The sequence below is a fragment of the Monomorium pharaonis genome, chromosome 8 (genome assembly GCF_013373865.1).
Source record: "Monomorium pharaonis isolate MP-MQ-018 chromosome 8, ASM1337386v2, whole genome shotgun sequence".
Lineage (NCBI taxonomy): Eukaryota > Metazoa > Arthropoda > Insecta > Hymenoptera > Formicidae > Monomorium > Monomorium pharaonis.
This window is the reverse complement of record NC_050474.1, coordinates 6,122,073-6,144,968: the sequence shown is the minus strand read 5'-3', so window position 1 is coordinate 6,144,968 and position 22,896 is coordinate 6,122,073. Positions and strand designations below refer to the sequence as shown.

General features: G+C 41.4%; 3 protein-coding genes and 1 long non-coding RNA gene across 4 annotated transcripts in view; 2 read left to right on the top strand and 2 right to left on the bottom strand.

The window, feature by feature from the left end:
• LOC105834220 (WW domain-binding protein 4) overlaps positions 1 to 22,896 on the bottom strand; it is a 41,190-nt gene that overhangs the window by 14,910 nt on the left and 3,384 nt on the right. The gene's annotated exons all lie outside the window — the stretch shown is intronic.
• LOC118647093 lies at positions 3,998 to 7,822 on the top strand. Its single transcript, XR_004964399.1, has 2 exons — positions 3,998 to 4,541; positions 4,622 to 7,822. It is a non-coding gene; the product is annotated as an uncharacterized LOC118647093 (long non-coding RNA).
• LOC105834221 (calmodulin-lysine N-methyltransferase) lies at positions 7,056 to 12,519 on the bottom strand. Its single transcript, XM_012676537.3, has 2 exons — positions 11,296 to 12,519; positions 7,056 to 8,438 (listed from the first exon to the last, which is right to left on the bottom strand). Exons 1-2 carry the CDS (start codon positions 11,998 to 12,000, stop codon positions 8,070 to 8,072), a joined length of 1,074 nt encoding a protein of 357 aa, XP_012531991.1. The 5' UTR covers positions 12,001 to 12,519; the 3' UTR covers positions 7,056 to 8,069.
• LOC118647092 lies at positions 14,161 to 16,404 on the top strand. Its single transcript, XM_036291320.1, has 2 exons — positions 14,161 to 14,872; positions 15,890 to 16,404. Exons 1-2 carry the CDS (start codon positions 14,348 to 14,350, stop codon positions 15,941 to 15,943), a joined length of 579 nt encoding a protein of 192 aa, XP_036147213.1. The 5' UTR covers positions 14,161 to 14,347; the 3' UTR covers positions 15,944 to 16,404.

The following is a 22,896-nucleotide window of genomic DNA, read 5'->3' as shown; positions in this document are numbered from 1 at the left end:
TCACTGATAACAATCAACGTCACTTAACGTCACCTCGTCCTCCGGTGCAATCGCGCCGTGTCGATATATGAGTTTATATGGGTTTATAGGTCGTAACAATGCAAACAGTGACGCATGTACTCGTCGGAAATCACCCCCCGGCACGATCTTCCCCTCCCCCCCCCCCCTCCCCGTGCAGCCGTACACGGGAACGAAGAATTCCGTGTTGTTGAGCATCCGTTTGAAATGACAAACGGATTAATTAATCGGCGAGCTGGAGATGACGGCGAGCGCGGCGAGATGAGACGTACGAGCCTGCGAGAGGACAGTATTGTTCCCTGGAAAATCAGGGAAGCTGCGAAAAGCTTCTAAATCACTCGATAACGACGCCGACGTCGTGGCAACGTTACATCCCGTTAATGAAACGCACTGTTAATGAAACACACTGTCCGTTATAACATTGCCGCAAACCGGCTATTAAAGAGATGCCGCGCAATTCTCTTCTCCCTTACCGAGAAGTATCGAGAATTATCGAAATTCACCCGCATTGAATCGCAAGGCTATTCCTTCTCCTCTCGCAGATTGCGATCCGCGCGGCGCAGCGGTAATTTTTGCATGCAAATTCAGCAGCAGTTCGGTAAATTGCACGGCTTTTCCAGCGAAATTGTCAGTGAGCGTAATTTCGTATCCGAATAAATTGCCGTCTCGACGGGGATGAGCTCGGCGGTTTATCCCGATGTCCTGCAACGTCCTCCCCCCCCTCCCCCCTCGGAATTCCCACGTGCGCGCGAGCAACGGAATTTACAATAACGGCGGATAACACGAGCGAGATAAGAGAGATACCCGGTGGAAAATAGTTTCGCCCCGAAATTGTAAGTTGCCCCGCGGAACGACGCGCGCCTTGAAATGACACCATCTCGGAACGAGGCACCCGAGAATGGCCCTTTTATGGTATCGCTTAGCTCGGTACCAGGGCATCCTGGAAACGGCTCGTTTAAATAAATTATCTCGCGGCGTTTGAGCACAAAACATTTGCAAAAGAAAAAAAAGCTCATTCCGATCGACGAGCACTCTAAATCCAAATGCACAAGACATGCTTCGTTTGTGTGTACGTGTGTATAATTTAATTTTCTGTAGAAAAATAACGATGTACTGAATAAAAAAATAAATTCGAGTCAACAGATTTTGCTGTAATTTTTACACGGAAAATTGAATCACGACACGAAGAAGATATTTTTCACACATATCACGAGTTCGTAAATTTGTAATAAATTAAGGTTCCGATAAGGCAAGAAGCGTTTGTTCTTAAAAAAAAAAAAGAAAAAAAAATTGACGCTTGGTTCCGCTCGCATAAATTCATCCAACTTGTCTATGCGCGAGACGAAACAAAGTCGGTCGTAAAGCAATCGGCGGTCGCTCTCGTCGAAGGGCCACGCTGTTATTTCTGGAGAATTTCACGACGCAGCGTTTATACGTGTTACACGGGCGTTTAAACGGTCCGATGTCGGGATAAATATTATTAACACGTGGCACACGTTACATCACGTGCCGCGCCACGTCAATTCCGTCAGGTTTCCGCTTACTTGCGATACACTTTTCGAAAACGCGGAGACCGGCGATCGTTTTCGTTTACGCCGACAACAAACGACTTGGACCCATTAGCGCCCGTCGTACTAATAAATATTGGCACCAGTTCGCTGCCAGCCACTAAGACTATTTTCTATTTTCAGTCATCGGTCGTTCCAAATTTTTTGACGAATTTCAGACACGCGGGCGCCGAGAAAAGCATTTTGCGATAATGAAAGTGACATTTTCACCCCGTGAACATTGTGATGCTTAAGCCCCAATCAAACTCGGAATATCGTAATTGTCGAAAGTGAATGACTCTGTCAAGAGTCACTCAATTTGCTTCAATGCCAACTCGTTAAAAAATTAATTAAAACAATTTTTAATCACATTTTTAATTAAGAATTTGCCTCAACACGGAGATACACGGAAAAAACAATTTTACTTTAGTATCTAAAAATTTTTCTAAATAATTTTACGTTGAACTATTAAAACTTATTTCTGTCTCTCTGTTTTGTAAATACCCAAAAATGTTTTAGGTTTAAACGACGTTTGAATTTCAAACACTAAAACGTTTAAAGCTGTTAAAGATTTCAGTTTTAAACATTTTATTAGTGTTTTAAAATTCCAAAATGCCGTTTAAAAATAAAACGTTTAAAAAAACGGACGTAGAAATAAAATATTTTTAATATAAAATATTAAACACTTTTTTGGAGCGTATGGAGGAAGCTCGAGCACGATGACGTCACAAAAAAATTCTCTAGCAATTAGATCGTCCAATGTAATTATTTTCAGATCTATATTTCACCAAAATCGTTCATTCCGCGTACAAACACGAAACGAAAAGAGTATTTGTCGGGAAGTGTCTATTTCAGTACGATGAGACAGATTTATCACGGCACACTCTACTAACGAGTATCGTAAAGTATATAGAATTGCACAGGGATGGCCATTACTTCGTCGAATCTGTAGAGCGGTTGTTTAACGCTGCAGTGCCAGGCGAAGATATCGGCGGAAAAGTTTCGAGGGGAGCGGAATTTATGCCAGGGATTATGCAGACGAACGCGCGAAAATGTGGCCGCGAACTTAAGTTCCGATTATTTGCATCATGCCCGAAGTAAAAAAAAAAAGGGAGCCCGGTCGTCGTCGACACATCGTCGTCCAATAAAATACACGATCCTCCTAACGAGTTCGTGGGCGAAGTCGTTGCAGTTTCCCCTGCAGACGTTTTGACCTCCTTATCGAGCTCTCCTCGCAAGAGATCCCATTTCGCGCGTTAATAATACTCACATTATAGTCCCGCATCCTCTAGCTTCGAATTTTCTAACGATTACCTCTAAGCTAATTAATAGATTGCGCGCGGATGGAAAAACGAGCGGGCTATTGTTTACGTTTCGGACGACGAAATGTGATAAACGACACGATCTCCCGCGAGCCTCGACGCTTTCCTTAAATAAACTTAATTTACAATGCATACGGATTAGATCCGCGATTATATATGAAAACCATTACTCCGACTTTAATCATATTTGCCAGTCATCGTGATTATTATTCCCATGCAGAAAGATTAACGTCACTCCAAAACGTTAATCTGATTTTTCCGCGCGGGTTTAGACACTCCGTTTGCGGAATTTCCGTCCTTAACATTTAACTCGAATTATTTCTACGTCAAATTAATTTTCGTACTCAATAACGTAATAACTGAATAACGTTCATTCTGTTCTTAATTAAAGAGATTGAATAGCTGTCGATAAACGTGAGATTAAATATGGCGGATGCTGACAATCGACGCAAATTAATTCATTTCGGAGCTTTTCGTGAAGACCGTGGAAAAGATCCTTGATAGGCGCCCTCGAGATACGATCCCCCGATCAGCTGTTTCTTTTGTCAAGACGGGAGACGCCTTGTGCACACTTGTGTGCGGTGAGTGCACTTACGTACTTAAAAAATCTCGTAGCCAAGCGAAAAATCTATTCCCGGCAACCGCTTCTAGACGCAATGGAAATTTACTTACCGCGATCGATCAACCCGGGCGCGCACGCACACGCTTGGCCACAGTGATTTTAATGAGGCCGCGGCGAGGAAAGTGTCTAATTATATAAACGAATCGCCGACGAGTCCTCCTTTTTATAGCACCATGACGATGAACATAATTACGAATGCTGTAAAGGACAATGCAAAACGCCCATGCGTAAAAATAGCGCGTTGGCTTTTGCATTATTAACGAATGTGAAAAATTATCGCGTACTGGCAATATCTTAACATCGTTGGAAAAGTATCGCATTGAAAAAAAAAAAAAGAGTTTGATAGCAGCTACCGAATATATAATGCTAATTATGCTCGGTTAAAATACAATATTGCTCAATTATATCTAAAAAATTTGGCTAGATAGAGATTGGAAAATAGTTTTATTAAAGCGATTAGCTTAAGTGTAAAAAAAAATTCATTAAAATTCTTAAATATTTCAATAAAATTCTTTCCTTTCGGTGAAATGATGGCAATTAATTTGTAATTAACCAAATATTTAATTGGCATTACTTCACTCAATACATTTGACAGCTAAATTACTAAACATTTTCATGCAGTGATATATTTCGTCAATCGTTTAAATGACTTGAATTTCAAACAACGTATTTAACGTCTATATAACTATCAAACGACGTGAATTTATAACGAAATTATAGAAAATTGTGTGAAATGCAATTTTGTTTAAAGGCACCTTCTTGGCTAGCGCTTTAAAAAACTGTTAAAGCCGATATAAAGCAAACGACATACGAGATATACGATTGACGAGAGACGATTTCTGTGCAATTTCCGTCGATCTCCCTGAATTAGATCGAATTTATAACCTCATGTCGCGCACGCTGCACGAAATATAACATACAGTTAAAAGTTGAAACGTACCGAAATACACGTACATTGCCGGATAATAAAATAAACAACGACGAATAGCATTGTGCCCCGAGATAGTCCCGAGATTGATTTTGCTTTCCTAGGTAATTTGTTTGACTATATCATTCGTCACGGAACACAGATGCTAATCGTAACCATCTGTCCGCAACCATTTCATTTTTAGATTTCAGCAATCGGATGTAACCTTCGAGTAAATTGAGATACTTATTGACGAAATCAGTAATTGCGAAATTAGTAATTTTTGCTTAATCAAGCGAAACTTTTTTTTCAACTCTGCTCCGTTTCAATACGAATTTTATTGAAGTTGACCGTCCGACGTTTCATTTTAATTATAAATAAAAAATGTAGAAAAATGTTTCTTAAAATTATATTTTAAATGTTAATACTTTGTTAAGTAGAGTAAATAATGTACATCGTTCGAATATACGTACCAGTGCATTCTGAGAAAATCTAATTATTAAATGTTTTGCGTATTAGGACGTCATGTTATTTATTATTATTCTCCTTATTTGTATATTATGCTTACACATTATATGAAAAAATATTATTTTATATTTTATTTTCCTGGAATCTCTGTAATTTCCGTAAACGTTATTTGTCGGCGTACTTTCTAAATTATAATCAGCAAAGTCAATGAAAATGCACTAATCTTTCAGTAATAATAGATTAATATTGAAATCAAAATCACTAAAAGACAATGTATACTCACTAATTATTACAAGTATCCCACTGCCAAATCAGGGATAATACACTGACTGCTATTTAGAGAGTAAGGCCAGAGCTGCGCGTGCCTTAAAAAATTTAAAGGCACCTATAAGCCTAAGTCGTAAGAAGCCATACAGATCGAAGTTCTGCGAAGATTGCGTCACTGGTCCTGGCACATCGTATGTAAAGAGGAAGGTATTCGCGTATGCAGTAGATGACGTGCGTATGATCGAGGTGGACGAAGATAGTTATTGATGGGGGAGGGTGGACAGGATGTTTGACGAACGCTAAACGATATTATTTATTCTGACGTGAATTTGTCAGCGGCATTTCCGTCGTCACGTTGCGCTCGTACGATCGCATTATCTCCGTCCGAGGGGGTGACGCGGAAAAAAAAACGCGGCGCTTTTAAGTGAAAATAGTTTATTACTATGGAGATTCTCCCGCGCATAATGCACGTGTACACAAGTGGCTCTCTAGAGATACAAAGGGTCCATAAATTCTCCAGTCTCCAGCCACGTGGATTAGGAGCCTCGGGAAAACACGTGTCCGTTGATTTGCCTTCAAAGTTTTTAATCTCGGCACAAAAGACGTCGGACCCTTTTACGAGGTATCGATTTTTCTAATAAAACTGGCTCTAATGAAATCCCCTGCAACCGAATCCCTCTAACTTGTTATAATTTCAGTTTCACACGGGAGATCTTATGGACACTTGTGACTTACACAAGAAGATAACGTGATAATGGAAGTTTGGTAATTCTGACTAGACTTAAGACTATGCCTATAAATATTGGTCCTTTGAGGTAACAGGTTCATAACGCAATCGGAAATACTTAAAATATACTCCTTTTCGTATATCGCAAGGATATAAACGTATCTAAATAAATAAATAAATAAATAATATTACTATGTATATAACGTATGTATATAACATAGATAAGGCAAAGTCGACTTGCGTAAGAATTGTTTCCTTTTTATCCTGCAACTCGATAATAATAATCTACATCTGTATGTGTTTACGATAACAATCAGAATAATTGATTATTTCATTAACATTTGGATCCAGCGTTGGATCCAATCAATATTTCGCTTTTGCTCGGTTTCGCTTCACTTTTGGACCCAAGTAGCGTCAAACGGTAACACTGGTAATTCTCTTTCTTGTTCGAGAATACGGGGGATGCGTCTTTTTAGCACAGTTATGCGATGAACAGAACTAAAAACGACTTCGCAGTTTACGAGTTACGGTAATAGGCTGTATCTAAACATTACTCGGTTTATACAATTGGTCCTGCTGGTTGCGAAAAACGAGGAACTCGGGAGCTATTGCTCGAGCTGTCTACTTAATGTCGACGTTTAATTGATGATTGATAAAAACTGCCAATATCGCGTATTACAAACGGCACTTTTATTAGAAACGACACTCGGATGCGAGCCCGAAGCTCGATCGCCTTTCCGACGTCTCTCTATCCGGTTCGATATAAAATCAGGTACGTCTAAGAAACGTTCTCTCTCTATCAAAAGTCAAGTCAGTTTTAACATCAAGTGAAAAATGTTGTATAACGGACACGATCTATTATATTTTATTAGTGTAATTTATAATTTATAAACGTGTCCCCTGCGATTAAACTTCGATTCGATAAATTACGCTAAAAAAAAAGAGATGTTAAACTTTAAGATATTATACTGTTTTATTTTTGTCTCCATTTTTCGAAACTTACAAACGTTTTAGTTTTAAAAGTGTTTAGATTATAAAACACTAAAACATTTAAAGATTTATCTTTAAACGTTTTAATATTTTAAATCTAAACACCGTTTAAAACAAAAACATTAAGTAATTTTTAAATGAATGGAGACAGAAACAAGACAAACATTTTACATGTTAAAATTAAACCTTTCTTGTTTTTTTTTAGTGCATTAGATCAGCAATTTTATATACTCGTGTAGTTTTCGAGAACTTGGTCCAGTTGAGACCCTATACCTTCTGCATAACATAACGTAATCTTCGTCCGTCCGATGTGTATCGCGGCATAAATATTTCCAAGATAATACCTGAAGTTCGATACTCTTATCGTGGACTTCAATAATTCGAAACTTCCGCCCGTAGTAGCTCGCTGCCCGATATATACGCCGCGTGCAAAGTATAAGTGCCAGAAGTCTCACCTGCTGCGAATGAGAATAATATCTAACGGGCACTACGATATTTTAAACTAATTCAACGCGAGAGATTATGGCTCGCTGCACCACGCTACGCCGCGGTTACTTGCTACAAATACTCGGAGGCGCAAACGAGAGAGGCGCGCTTTAAATAAATACCCACCTACCGAATTGATCGCGCGCGCAAGAATTGAAAGAGATACGCGCGGGGACGTCGCGCGAGCGCGAGTATGATTAACATTTGTACTTTCAGATGCGCGTTCATTCATGGAGGTGTCGAGCGTGTGGAGGCGCGAGCACCCATTAATTAACGGCAAGGGAAAAGGTCGGGGGGAGAGCTCGAGATTCTCCCGCGCGCGTCGCTCATAATATACCTTGCCTTACGGAATTTTTCCGATAGCGGCGACGATGTGGAACGATGCGTGCGAGCGGAAGATCGATCCGTGCGAGTGCGGATGTGACCGCTAAACGTTTCATCAGACGCACTAATAAAAAAAAAAAAAAACAATCGACCTTGACATTGCGACTGGGCGACATATAAAGGCAGCTTTGATGCATCCTTACGTTCCCGTTACGGCGAGCGCGCGTACGCTCCTCACTCGGCAAGCGAGCACATTCATTCCCTTCGCGACAAGTTTATTTGCGCGAACAAAGAGTGTACATGATTTAAAAAACAAAAAAAAAACGAAAAAAACGTATTCACAAACACGTTTTCATTCCTCGCTGAGACTCTCCTCGTCGATCGAGCCCGATCATCCGGGCGGCGTCTTCTTCTGCTTGGTGAGCTCCAGCAGCACCGGATAATGTAGATCCGGACAGTACTCCGGGCTGTTCGCCAGCAGCTCCAGGTGCCTCGACCACACCGTGTCGTCGTATCGTTCCGTCTGGCGCGCTATGAAGCCGCGCCTGATCGACGCCTCGGCGAATTTCTGGAATGTCGTGCCGCGCCTGGGCGCCATCACCAGAGCGACCCCGTCGTCGGCCAGCCAACCGTAGATCGTCTCCACCAGGTCTAGACGCGCGTCGTCGAAGAAGAGGCAGTCGGCGCTCAGGATCACGTCGTAGAGGCCCGACGGCAGTCGGGCGTCCTCGTCCTCGTCCTCGTCGCCGGCCGTCCGGGTCTACATCGAGAAATTATCAATCCAGATAGTCCAGGTTCCCGAATCTAAGACGGCCAAGACGCGCGGTCGATCCATTTCGCGAATCCCGAATCGCGCTCTCCGGAGTCGTAAATAAAAAATCCGAGGAACGAGGGATTCGCCCCTCCGTGCGCGTTCGCGACTCGTATACAGGGGAAGTTTCGGCAACTCGTAAAATTGAGAGAATCTGAAAACTTTGTGCAAATGTAGGAAAGCGCGAGAACTTACAAGTCGTTCCTCGTGACGGATAAAAGGTATTAACCGACGAAGCAATCTCTCAAACTTTGGAAGCAATTTTTTTTCGCGCTCTCAATTTAATCTTCGCAGCCGTTTATAAAGTTTACGAAAAATTATACAATCGTGGCTCTTCGTATACTTATAAGCCAAGTGTTACAGTCACGTGAGAGACGAAGAAATGATTCATTTTACGGGGGGGGGGGGAAAAAAGGTAAATTCGTTTTTTTCTTAATATGAAAAACGACTCGGGAAAGACGGGAATCCATAAATTGCCGGGATGCCTCGGTCAAGTTTATTCGCGGTGTGTTTTACAGTTTCGAAACCTGACCGATAAAATAACCAACAAATATCGCTCCGATACTTTTTATTTTATTATTTAGCTTCTACATACAAAAATATATTCAATATACGATCAATGATCTTCAGTATGAAATTAAAACGAAGAGACTCGATCGCTCAAAAGTCGAATACTTGAAAAGACGTGCGCGATCTTTCAACGGCGACGGTTTTCACGTAAATAGGTAGAAAAAAACCAAAGCCGGACAGCCACTTCTGTTTTAATTAATTAATATCGGTCGAACTACCATCCTCGATTTTGCTTTGCCGGTGCAAACCTGATTGGTCCCGGTCAAGCGGAAATTTCCCACGCAAAAAAGATGTCAATTGCGCGGAACGTTGCTACCGGAAGAGCACAGAAGCTACATTATAGAGACTACCGGAAATGGAGCTGAGGTTTAGCCGGAAATGTCCGAACGGTGCGTCTATATATCTGAACCGGCATCACAAGGATCACGCGGGGATTCCGTGCTCCCACGTGGCCGTAATATCGGGAGAGAGAGAGATGCACAGATATCGTATATTTTCTACTTGGATTTTCAACTCTTTCAGTATGTACATAATAAAAATATTAAAAGATTAGTAACAGCAGAATGCAACGGTGATATATAAAAATTAAAGACATTAAAGGTAAATAAAAATGTTAATCCGTCTGAGAAGCTTAAGTTCGCTAAAGCTAATTTCCGACATTACGACTTATCATCTAAAATCTGAGTGAAATTTTCGTTGAAAAAGACTCGTGGCGTAATTTCCTTCCGCGCATATGGTATATTTTCTCGAGTGTCCCGCGGATATAGAAGAGACAGCCGCGTTACACTAGTACAACATTTCAAAATATACTGCACATAATGCAACATCTTTGTATTACGTGACTCTATAACGTGGCACGTGCTCGGTAAAAAGACACCTTTCTCCCGATGCCCGTTTTATTTTATACCGTGTATTTTCGCGGACGTCGTTCGTAAGTTATAAGAAAAATTGATCGGACTGCCAAAAGCATCATTTTGCTAAACTTTCAGAGTCTCTCTCTTGTCCCTCGAACTTTTCCGATCTCGGAGAAACCTGTACAAGAGTGCCGTTGTCGCAGAAGTGTACACGAGCCATTCCGCGGTCTATCTATTCTAGGATTGTGATTCCCGGTGCTGCATTACGCTATTCCCCTTCCCCCTCGCCCCTCGGCGAGGCCTCAATTTTTCTATTCATCGGCTCGCGATGACCGCGATGACTCATTGATCGCGGCGACGAGCGGCGCATCGGACACTAACGTGCAACCGCGAAACCGGGCGTGTCGATATCCGATGGATCCCGTCGTCCGTCGTCGTCCTCGTTACGGATGCGGATCACGTCGCGGTCGCAGTTTAGCGAGACGCATTTATTCGACCGCGCAGGTCGGCGACCAGGCTGAATTCTGTGCCGCGATTAGCGTGGACAGTTACGGTAGGCTAGGCCGCCCCGGCCCGGCCTCTTCGATTCCCAATGCTCACCTGCAAAATCCCCGGAATTCATACAAATGCACACACGGCTTTTGCGCACGCGGCTCTCGCCGCGACGCATTTATTTATCCAAGAGCTGCACGTGCCGCCGGGAATCTGAGAGCTCGAAAACAAAGCGCGTGTGAAAAAAAAATTCCAGCGCGATATTTTTTCGTCGCCGCCCCGCGTTCGCGGGCATTTAATTTTTTACTCCCGCTCAAACGTAAAACATACGATTTTTCATCTGATATCAAAACGTCTGCGCCGCGACGGGAAGGTTGAGAAAAAAAAATGCTTTTCTCATTAACATTTTTCAATATTTAATTTCCGAGTACCGTTGTTGGAACATCCTCACCGCGTTTCAATGCCGCTTTGAGAATATCCCTTTTTTTTTTTTTTGAATGTACGTTTCATTATGCGCGCTTCTCTCCGTTCATAGAAATCACGCGGAATGCGATCTATTAAAAAGCGAAACACGTTTCATCACGGAGAGGAAATCAAGGCGGCGAGTTAGCGTATTTATGACGCGCGACTTCAAAGACGAGATAACATACTCCCCCCTCCCCTGTCTACGATCTGAATTAAAACGAATCCTCATGGAGGACTGCGGAAGCTGCGCGAGAGAGTCCCTCTACCGAGCGCCTCTCCAAAAAGGAATCCTCTCAATGCCGTTAAGTCCCTCGCCCGTTCGGCCGCCTCGACGCGCCGCTATTTTAATCGTTCGGGAAATAACGCTCGGACCGTCGACCGCGCGGCGCTTTCAAGAGGATCAAGAATTTCGGAAGGGGATTCACCTTGACGCGGCGGTGATTACCGTTGACCGCCGTCGTCCGCCGCTGGCGTAGGACCCGGGCGGCCCGGGCCCACTGGACGACCCCGCACCCCGCCAGGTGCTGCATGTCGTTACGGGCGACGATGCGGCGCACGTTGTCGACGCTGGTCACGTTGCCGTCCGTGAGGGTGACCGAGCTGGGATTGCAGTACTTGGCGGCGAGCACGCCGGCCAGGCAGCTCATGCCGCCCCCGAGTTCAAGGACGTTCCGATTCCGGCAGAGGCCGCGGTTCCGCAGCAGATAGTACGCCAGGCACTCCTCGGACGGCCACACGCACACGTTGCCGGTGTTGTTGAAGCCGATCAGCTCGTTCGCCGTGAAGCACTTGCTTACGCGGCGTATCTGCACGTTGTACGGCCGGCCGTCCAGCCGGACCGAGTACTCGCACCAGCCGCCGGGTGGCCCGCCGTCCGCCAGGGTGTTCACCAGCAGCGCGCACTTCAGCAGGCCGAAGCTGGTGAACCGTCTCACCGACACCTCCTCGTCGGACTCGCTGCTGCCGCTGATCGGCTCCGGCGAGCCCGCCAGCGCCCTTGCCAGGATGCGCCATCGGCTTAGGGCGCGGGTGCTCCTCTTCGTGTCGCGGGGGTCCTTCGTCTCGGCCGACGAGAGGGTCTCCCTATGGGACGAAATCTCCTGCGACCCCATGTCGCAAATCAGGCACATCGATCGTTTACTCGATAGCAATTTACGCGGTTTCCAGATTTTTCCCCTCTCGGATTACGAAATCCTGCGTTTCAAAGGGAAGACCTTCTTTCTTATGATCTTTTTCGTCAATCTTCAATTGCGATCAACCGTAGGTAGACGCTCCGCCGGAAAGGATGATCTTCCGGTCAGAGAATTTCCGTTGGTGGCTTTTCCGCAGGAGGTTTCGTCAATGAACTTTCACTTCGCGCTGCTGCTGCTGGAAGGCACGTGGGGGCGGCGCGTGTTCCTCCTCAACGCCGACGAACGCAGGATCGGGCGGGATCCTCCTCCTCGGCTCCGCGTCCTCCTTATTATCGCAGCCGGGTGCATACTTCCTCTTCTCTACGGAGGCACTCCGCCGTGAGGAGCAGAGGGGAGGGAGGAGGAAAAGCCCGACTTCTCTCGCAGTCCCGGCAAGGACGAGGATGGACGAAGGGACGGGACAAGACTAAAAGCCGCCGCACAAGTCAGGCTCTAACTCGCGCCACGCGGACGACGAGCGCGTTCTCCGCGCGTTGTCGGATCGGCGCCTGCGCCGACTTCCCTCTTCCACGCGCTCTCGGATCCTCCACACCTTCCGCGCGCCGTCGTCGTCTCCGCCGGGTCTTGTTCCCCCAAGACGCGTTGGCCGTGTACACCTCCTCGGGCGCGCGCGCGTGTGTCCGTCGCTCTTGCGGAAGGTGTTCTCTGGCGCGCGCCCTCGAGCTACGCGTGGCGGCTCCGAATTAGCGCCTCGAAAAGCGCGCCTTTCCGAGGCTCAGTGCCGAATAGCGGAAACGGCGACGCCGCTATTCGAATGCATTCGGGATTCCCTCTTGAGGGGGGGGGGGCGGCGAGGTATGATGAATCGTGCTGGCGGACTCTCGATGATTTGTCATTCGGACGAGCGCGGCGCGGGCTATCGCGGAAGTAACGTGCAACGTTATCGCTCGCGCGCTTCGATCTTTCCCTCGTTAACGCGGTGAATTATCGTTTCGGTTTCAACGCGATCGCTCGTTAATCGTAACAATGTCCGAACCGCGTAAATTCACACGAGGAAAAAATTTTGCCAAGACACATTTCAAAATTAGATATTACAATAATTATATTTACTATTATAATAATTTTATTAACATTGTTAGAATGTTGAAACTTTTTGCAGCATTGCTCATTACGCTTGAACGTTCCTCACATAATTACTTTGATGACTAATAAAATTATAATTTCAGCTCCGTATCCTCCAGCTAAATTTTCAGATACTTCAGCAAGATCATTCTTTCCGTAAAAGAATGCCCAGCTGACGGGGTAACAAAAATTAACGATCGAATGCGGTTCGTTCAAAAAATTATGATATTCATCCGTGCATTAAAATATTATAATAACAACGTTCGCATCCAATGCCGTACATTACAAGCATTAACAGCATTGGCTGGCACGTGCCGGGGATGTTATAATTATTTCTCGCCGCCTGCGATCGTATCGTTAGTTTCATTTCCTATTTTTACGACGCTCCTCGTCCCGTCAATCTAATACTAAAGCCGGCGGCGAGTGCCATAACTCGCGACGATGACGGAACGCCGAGAGCGCGCGAATGTTCGACAGGTGTTCCAATTTATATACCGAGCTTTAATGATGCGCGGAATTGCTGTTTATTGATAACAGACGGATATACGACGGATACCATAAAATCCTGTTCGCGTTAAAATCTTTTCTTTTTTAACGTCTTACGTAATTCCACGTTCTCGCGGACTATCGCGAGCTTCCACGTCGGATCGTTTGTATCAACCTTTATCATCCGTCCGCTACCCTGATCCCGGCTATTATATTAAGAAACGACGACGGCTCGTAGGGGAAGTTCGCCTAACGCCGGACGGCACCTATTGCCGGACACAACAAATATCTATACATATAGAAACGCGACAGAAAACGCTATAGTGGCAAAAGGAGAAAGGGAGGGAGTAATAACCTTGGACCTAGCGACACGCTTTTGCGACACGCAGTAAACAAATAGGAACTATCAATCGTTGCGCTCGGAAGAAAAAAATTGTACTGCGTAAATTTTAGAAGAGTATATTATCAAAACTCTTGTGATTAAATATTGACTTATATTTTTATTAAGTAATTTGGTAAGTACTTTTTCAATTACGTCAGTGTATTTTATATAAAAAGATACAGTTCAAAAAATATATTTTTTTATTTTGGATATTCGCTGTTCCCTGGTACCGGACAGAACATTTTCCCCTAATGCCGGACAATGAAAATGTCAACGTTATGTGTCTATGTTTATTTTTATAATATTGAATTATAATATTTTGTTTTTGGAGAATAGAAAAACCTAGGAGGCATTATGGAGAATAAAAAGAAAGGATCATGGGATAAGGATAATTTGAAAACTGCTCTTGATAAAGTTTTGTCAAAAAAAATGGGACTGAGAGAAGCTGCGCTAAAGTATAGTATTCCTAAAAGCACTTTACATGACAAAATAACCTGCCTAAAGTCCGGTGAAGAAATTGCATTGCAGCCTAAGCTTGGTAGATTCACCAAAACATTCCTACCAGAATATGAAGAACAATTATTGAACCATGTAAAAGACTTATCTAATCGATGTTTGCCACTTATGAAAAAAGAATTTTTAAAGTTGGCATATGACTTAGCTGTAGAGCTAAAGCTTCCTCATCGCTTCAACACTGAAAAAAGAACAGCTGGTAAACATTTTTACTATGATTTTATGGCTAGACATCCTGATTTATCACTAAGAACACCCGAGTCTACGAGTATGATGCGAGCTGTAGGTTTTAATAAGCCGCAGGTAGATTTGTTCTTCTCAAATCTTGAAAAACTCATGAATCAATATAATTTTCCTCCTTCTAACATATATAATTGTGACGAAACGGGAGTTAGCTGCGTACAAAAACATCAAAAAGTTTTAGCTCCAAAAGCTGTACGCCAAGTAGGAAAGCTTACTTCAGCTGAAAGAGGCAAGAACATTACAATCATGTTTTGCATGAGTGCTAATGGATATTTCATACCACCGTTTTTTATCTTTCCAAGAATGAAAATGAATGAACGCCTTATGATTAATGCTCCCTCACAGAGTGAAGGTGTCGCTCAACCAAAAGGTTGGATGAATAGTGACTTTTTCTGTCAATGGTTAAAACATTTTGAGAAATTCTCACATCCTTCAAAAGAATCACCTGTGCTTCTTCTCCTAGATGGTCATAGCAGCCATAAATCATTGGATGTCATAAATTTTTGTAGAGAACATAACATTCACTTAATTAGTTCACCACCGCACACAACTCACAAATTGCAACCTCTTGATAGAACTTTTATGAAGCCCTTCAAAAATGCTTACCATGAGCGATGTGACATGTGGATGAGAGCAAACGCAGGAGCACGAATAACTGATTATGATATTGCAGGCCTTGTTGGTGAAGCGTTCACAAAAGTAGCTCGATTAGACATTGCGGTGTCTGGTTTTAAATGCACAGGAATTTATCCGTTTGATAAAAATATATTTTCAGATATTGATTATCTACCAAGTGATATGACAAACGTTCCATTAGAAGAAATAAGGACTCAGACCGCTCCTGTAGCTTCCAAAGTCTTAGATGCTGTTCCTGTTCGTGACACACAAATGACAAAAGAAATCCATCCGTCTACTAGTTCTGTTCCAGATATTTCCAAAAATTTATTGAAGTTATCCCCGTTTCCCGATGCTGCAAAGAAGCGTTCCGAAGCAAGGAAGAGAAAATCCGAAAAAAGTCAAATTCTCACTTCATCTCCGTATAAAATATTAGTTGAAGAAAAAGAGAATGAAAGAAAAGGTAAAAAAGCAAAGAAGAGCCTTGAAGAGCTATATAAAGAAACTAATTTACCTGATAAGAAAAAAAGAAACAAAGCACCGAAAACAAACAGCAGTGGCACATTTATCCGGGCCTGAAGCTAATTACCTTGAAGGGTTCTTGGTTATGAGAAAACGCGAAATCTTTTTTCTAGTTTGTCATACACTTCTTTTAAGTCCGGTTATTAATGCATCAAATAATATGTTTGTGTCTTCTATACGAAACTTATTCTTGCCCTTTGGTAAATCTGTGCCTCTTTTGCCGTCTGAAAAATTTTTTGTTTTATTTTTTTATTTTTTAGCTTGTGTGGATATCTCTGAGTGTTTTGCTAACTATATTTGTGATCGGTACCTATTATTTTAAAGTTGTTCGGCGTTAGGGGACTTACTTTTATTGTGTCCGGTATTAGGGGCCAGTTTATGTTTCACTAAAATCATAAATCAAAGATTAACTGTGATTTAAGATAATTGTTCTGACAAAGTTGATTATTTTGTTCTTTTATCTTGATTTCTAATATGTTAACTTGTAATAAATACAATATAAAAAATATATAACGAAATAGTTTTTTATTTATCCTGAAAAAACCTTAGGTGTCCGGCACTAGGCGAACTCCCCCTACGCGTGGCGCGCCGCCGAGCTTTTCCCTCCCTTCGGATATATCGGATTTATTATTATAATAAAGACAGGGGAGGGAAAGGACAACGAGCGGCATTAAAAGCCGTTATAATATACGGTCGGCTTATCCGAGCGTGTCATAAGCCTGGGTTACAACATCGCTACTGAAGATCGCTGGTAGCCGTTGCGCCTCGCGTGCCAAGGCGCAGACATTAAACTGTCACGAAAACTGATGTTTAAATCTTGGCCCAAGTTTCCGGATGAGCGACGAAAAGCGCATCGCGTTAATCGTCTTTTAATCTCGTTTTATGCGATTCCGCGCCTCGCATAATCGCGATCGCACGGTCTCGATCGGAAGCGAAATATGGTATTCTAAATCTACCGGCTATATGCGTTTATTTTCATCATGAATAATAGATACGGACTCGGAATCGCCTAAATAATAAATAACATAATGGAAGTTTTATTTACACTAAAAAGAATTTTGATATTAAATAAATATATTTAGTTTAGCATCCAATTTCTAATATCTAAAAAAAGTATATTAGCATATAAAATAATTTCTTTAAATCAGGTAGAATAATATTAAAATAAATATATTTATTTAATAATATTTTTTCAGAGCCTAGGAGAAACAAAGTAATTATTAGTTTCAGTTGCATGTAATATCACGCATATGCAATTAGTTTCTACTAATCACGTATTTTAGCTCAATCAATCTCTACACCCGACATACACATGAATAATTTACTAAATAAAAGCAACGCATGTGCTACCTGAAATGTCTCAAACAGTTCCCCTTCATTCAGCTAAAAGCAGTATTGGAAATATCGTGTATTGATGTCTTCCACAGGGATTCGATACCGTTGGTATTTAATTGCGAGCATTTCACCTCATATAAATGTGAATATTAAAGAAACAGATATATTGTGATATACATTTTGATTACGGTCTTGATTTAATTAAATCCACGTCGAAAGTAGCACAAGTTTAATAAATTAAAAAATATCAAGTCTATCATCTGTACAATTTTTATGAATGTGAGCGTTTAGATGTTCGCCAACCTTCGACGGATAAAATTTATGAAGAAAGCTCACGGAAAACCCAATAAATTCTTCGGTCGGTGACAAGATTTGGAAGAAGACCAATATTATGACAGCCGGAACAAATGAATATAGCCATGGACATGTGTGCGCGCGCAAAAAGCGCTATCTTTTCTTCGCAATATCTGCTATATTAATTTAAGCAAAACGTATCTATCTAATTTAAAGGTAATAATAGGATACCTAGAAAAGTCCCACAGAACTGTGAATCTCGATAGTTCCTATAAAAATGGAGATCCGCGTCGCGGGGAGATTGCTCGAAGGAAGGAAAAAGGGGGGAACGAGGGGGAAAAAACTGCAGCTTCGGAATAAGTTACGCGCAATCAGCAGTTACCATTTCCGACTTACGTGGGCCTCGCTAATTCGGCCGGAATTCAATTTCCTCGGGATCATATCGAGGCGGGATAAACCTTGAAAATCGGTTTTACCGTTGCCCGCGGGAGCTAAGTTACTTGCGCATTCGCTTAGACGTTATTCTCTCCCCTCATGCGGCGATTGTACGGCGAGCCCCCCCCCCGTCTTATAAATGTTGAAAATAATTGACGATAATGATCGCTTCTCCGCTTTCGCGCGAGGGGGGTAAGCGCGGGGGCGGGACGGAATTGCTCGTCGGAAAGAGGATACCGAAAAAAGCACTAAGCATATTCCTACGTTTACCGGAGGAGGATAGGAGGGGGATCCTTCCGCTATATTATCGCAGATGTGGCTCGGGTTTCTGGCTTCCATTTAGCGATTTATCTTGTCGAGGCACGCGTCAAAACGTCACTACTTGCCTAGATGATCCACGTCCATTAAGTTATCATTCCCCGCTTTCGAGAGAATCAGTCTGTTTTTTTTTTGTGTGTAAATTATTTGCATGATTTTTCGGGATTGGGCGATGATATATTTATACACCGCGGAAACATATCGCTCCGACATTTCCTGTCGCGTCGCGCGTCGAATCGGTCTCGTCGTAATTATAGCGAAATCGAATTTTCAACGGTCAACGACATCGTTACGAGCGGATTCGCTTGAGGGAAACGGGTGACGCACTATTGCACAATTCATTTATTTCAGAAATGTATGAAAATTGAGAAGAAGATATTTAAAATTACATAGAAAAGATCTTATAATATTTTTTAACGTCAAATAATTGATAACAGTTAGTGAAATAATTGCGAAGTTAAACGTTCAACTAACAATCGTAAGTCCATAATAGAGAGAGTATTCTCTTGCTTTCCATTATCATTTTCATTTTTAATTTTTTTTTTTTTTTATTAAAAAATATATAAAAGCTATAAACCTACACAGTACAATTCTTTTTTGATATTTAAATGCAGTCTTACAAATTTTCTTAAATATTAGAGAAGATATTTTTGAAAGATTAATTATTTGCAAGTCTGTAAGGAAGTGTTAAAAAAATATACCGTCTGACTGATATCTTCTTCAAGATGTAGAAATTATCAAAAATAAGATATTCAAAAATATTCTTGATTCACACCAATGTAATTGAATAAAGGTGATAATTAAATGCTTGTCGATTTGTAAAAGTAAAAGTTTGGAAGGGACGTGGCGTTCCGTACAGAATTCGAAACGTATAATACTATGCACTCCCGGGTGCAAATTCAATTTCGTTAAAGCGCAAGGTGATGCGGCTGATCTCCCCGCGGGAGCGGCGACGATGCGCCCACGTTTCCGCACGTTTTCCCCCCTTCGACGGTGCTTACGTAACCGCAGTGAGGCTGCGGGCGTCTCTACTTTATATTGTTTGGCACAAATAGACGTGTGGCAGTGGCATTCGCGGTTTTACTTCGCGTGTGAAGCCGATGGCCTCTAAGCGCTACGCAAAAGGAAGAGCTTTACCTGGCTACAATAAATACACTTCTTGATTCGAAAACGTAGTATTTGATTTCAAATATTTCTAGGAGAATCTCCTTTGGCGCATCGTATATATCACTATTCTTAAATATTTAAAACGTACGCAGTCCGAACAAACAAACTGAGGCTAAACAATGCAATGGCAACGCCAGTGGTTGCTATCAAAAGCGAGATAATTTCTGCAAATGGAATCTTAAGCTAAAAACAGATCTGCTCGTTATTAATTAACTGTAGACCCGCCCGGGACAAATCCGTGTGTGTATGTTGGCGCGCGATTAAATCTCCGCTCTCCGTGCCGTTCCGATTACGCGTACTCGAAATATCTCTCATCTCTCACGGGCGTGCATCCCCGCGCCATGTGCGGCTGACGCAAGATGCACGGCGGCGATACTATTATTTGTACCTACGCAAATGTGCCCCGGAGAAGACGCGGGCGCAGACAGGCGCATAAAGACGCTATTCGATTTAACGGAGTCTACAATCGAGGCGTGAACGCCAGGAATCGCTGCGCGTTAACTATCAACGGTTTATATATATTGTTTTATATATTGTGACGGTTTATACGTTGTACAGATTTCAATTTTCACGGCGAACCGATTTCTGCGCATAAGTAAGCTGCGTTTCAGAAAAAAAAATACCTGGTTAAAGATTTAGGTATATTAACAAATTAAAAGGGCAAGAGCTAATCGTATTAAAGAATCTTACAACGGTTGTAAAGCTGCTTCTTCTGCGAAGCCGCTCTAATAAAATTAAAAAAAATTAATATCGAAGATATCCGTACAAATGTCACGAGGTAAAATAAGCTTGGATTGCTCCACAATCAAATGTTATTAATAATTACGTTATACGTTTTGCTGTACGATTGCTAACTTTAACTTTGAAAAATCACGTTTTGTTAATTTCGTATACATAAGAAATTCGTAAATAAATCATGAAATAATTATAAAAAATACTTTGTAAAACATCCTTTAGTTTACCCATTAATTTTCTTGCAGTTTTTTTTTTTTTTTTTACAAAATAGATATTTGTAAAACGACGTCGAATATTCCCTTCAATTTATCATCGTCTTTCAATCTGCGAAGCAAAAGATAAAATACGATAGAGAGTGTGACTCGCCGCAATCGTAAGCTGCAATACAGCGGAACACAATCTGCGAAAGACGTTTGAAAAATGACACAAATAGAGAATAATACGTAAACGTATCAAATATTTTATTTTATACTTGTTATTTTAATTACTCTTGAAAAAAAAACAGATATTTCGACAATCTCGTTTAAGAAAAATCAATTTGCAATTGGTTCAAGAATCTGTAATAAAAGGAATATTTGTGCATAGTAGTTTTATCAATATTATTTTTATAATTAATTAAGTGATAAATCTTTTGAAGAGAAGATAGAGACATCGTTATGAACATCCAGCAAAAGTGAATTCGAGGAACTGCGGGTCGTTAAAAAGAAAAGCTGCCGTGGAAGGCAAGAGCAAGATGAAGAGCCTGTCGCAACGTAGACGCGGTAAGACGCGGTATTGCGGCGTTTCTCTGGCAAGGGTGCCGACGCAATGCGTCTAGGCGTCCCGGGTCAGAAAAGCTACGTGACGACGATGTGAAAGAGAACGATGGAGGCGAGATGTCGTCGCCGACGCGCGCGTGAGATGCCGTTTTCCTTTTCGCCGGGATTCCCCGACAATCGCATGCATACGTACACGCACGCACGCTGGCTACGTTGGCCAATAACGAGCGCCAAATGTCCCACATTCGCTTATTAAGAACAGACAGACACGTATACGGGAGAGGCGGACAATGGAGTTGCTATTGCCGTCGCTCTATGCAACGCGGTACTGTTACAGACGCAGTCACGTCAGGCAGGTGTGCAGAGAGGAGCGTTGGAATTTAACAGATCGGAATTTCATCAATGACATTCGATTCTCTGCGCGGAAGTGTCAGTACTTGTCCACGGAGCAAGAAAATATAAATCCTCAACAATAAACTTGTAAAGAATGCGATTATAAAAATAGTTTTAATTAATCCTTTGAAAACGTAACTGCAATTTTTAAAAAATTAATAAGATAAACTTTTAAAAATTTTAACATAAAAAGAAATGTTTTTCATTCCTCTTTCTCTTTGCAATTTTATGCGTAATATCTTGCGTAATTTCTCGTAATATCTTGAATCGGCAATTCTTCGAATCTGAAGTAAAAGTTTCAAAATTTACTTAATAGTTGATTTAATATATGGCTCAAAGACCAAAAATTGTTGTTTTGTGTAAAATGCTATAGTAAAAAAAATTATATAAAATGGCAAACCCCAGACGCAAAATGTTCTTGAATTTTCAAGAAAACTTATAGTTGATTATTTATAATTAATTTTAACTTAAGTAAAAAATTACAAAATTTTTTTTTAAACCGCCTGACAGGGTTTTAATAATTTATTTTCTTATTGTATTTCATCGATATGCATTTTGGACCCGTCATATTGAATCTATTATTTTTTAAACTTATTTGAAATACAATCATTATAAAAACCTCCCGGTTTCAAACTGGACTGGATTTTTGCGTTTTCAGTAATTCAGTAATATCGAATCTATTTTGAATAAAAAAATTTTTTTTAATCTAACAATCACATATTTGTAATCAACAATCCCAAACCATCTACACTCAGTTTCGAGGAATTCGTATGAAAAGAAAAATATATACTCTAAATAGTCTAAATAATTAAATTATTCGGTTGTCTTTTTCTTGACAATTGAAAGTATCCAAGATAATTTTACAACATTGGTTAATTTTCGTTTAATCCCAACTCTGCTTTAGATTAATCGGCAGAAAGATCTTTCAGTTTTAATAATAATTTCACATTCTTCGCCGGTTTTTAAGAAAAGATGGTTTGTGAAATATTTCAAGAAATTTACGCTTCTTATAGTTCGCATATTCTTTAAAATGTACCGAGTTTATAACGAGAAAAGCTTCGCTTAGATGGTTAAAAGATTCTAATTTCGGTGCGCGACTACACAGAGAGAATTTTCTTTTAAAATATACCCTCAAAATCTAAAAATTGTGGGATAATGTGTGATCTCAAGAAATTTTACTAAGCAGTATAGTAAAATTCCTCCAAGTCACACACAAGTCCACAATTACCAGATTTTAAGAGTAAATTTTAAGAGAAAATTCTCTCCGTGTAGCATGTGGCTTTATTATGGCAGGACACCGGGTTTACGCACGTGAGAATCGACGAGATAACGCCGCACCCCGTGTCAAGGAAGTTATATTTTTAGCAGATACGGTGCCCGCGGCCGTAAGTTATACGCGCGGTAAAATGGAGATACAGTGAAAAGTTAGAGATTGAAAAAGGTAAAATAAAATTTAAAATAAAGATTGAATTCATAAATGATTGAAGAAAAAATTGATCTCTTTTCTTTCTTTGTAGGTTGGTTCTGCGAACGAATTAACAGAACAATTTCGAGCAAACAGAAGAAACGAACTTT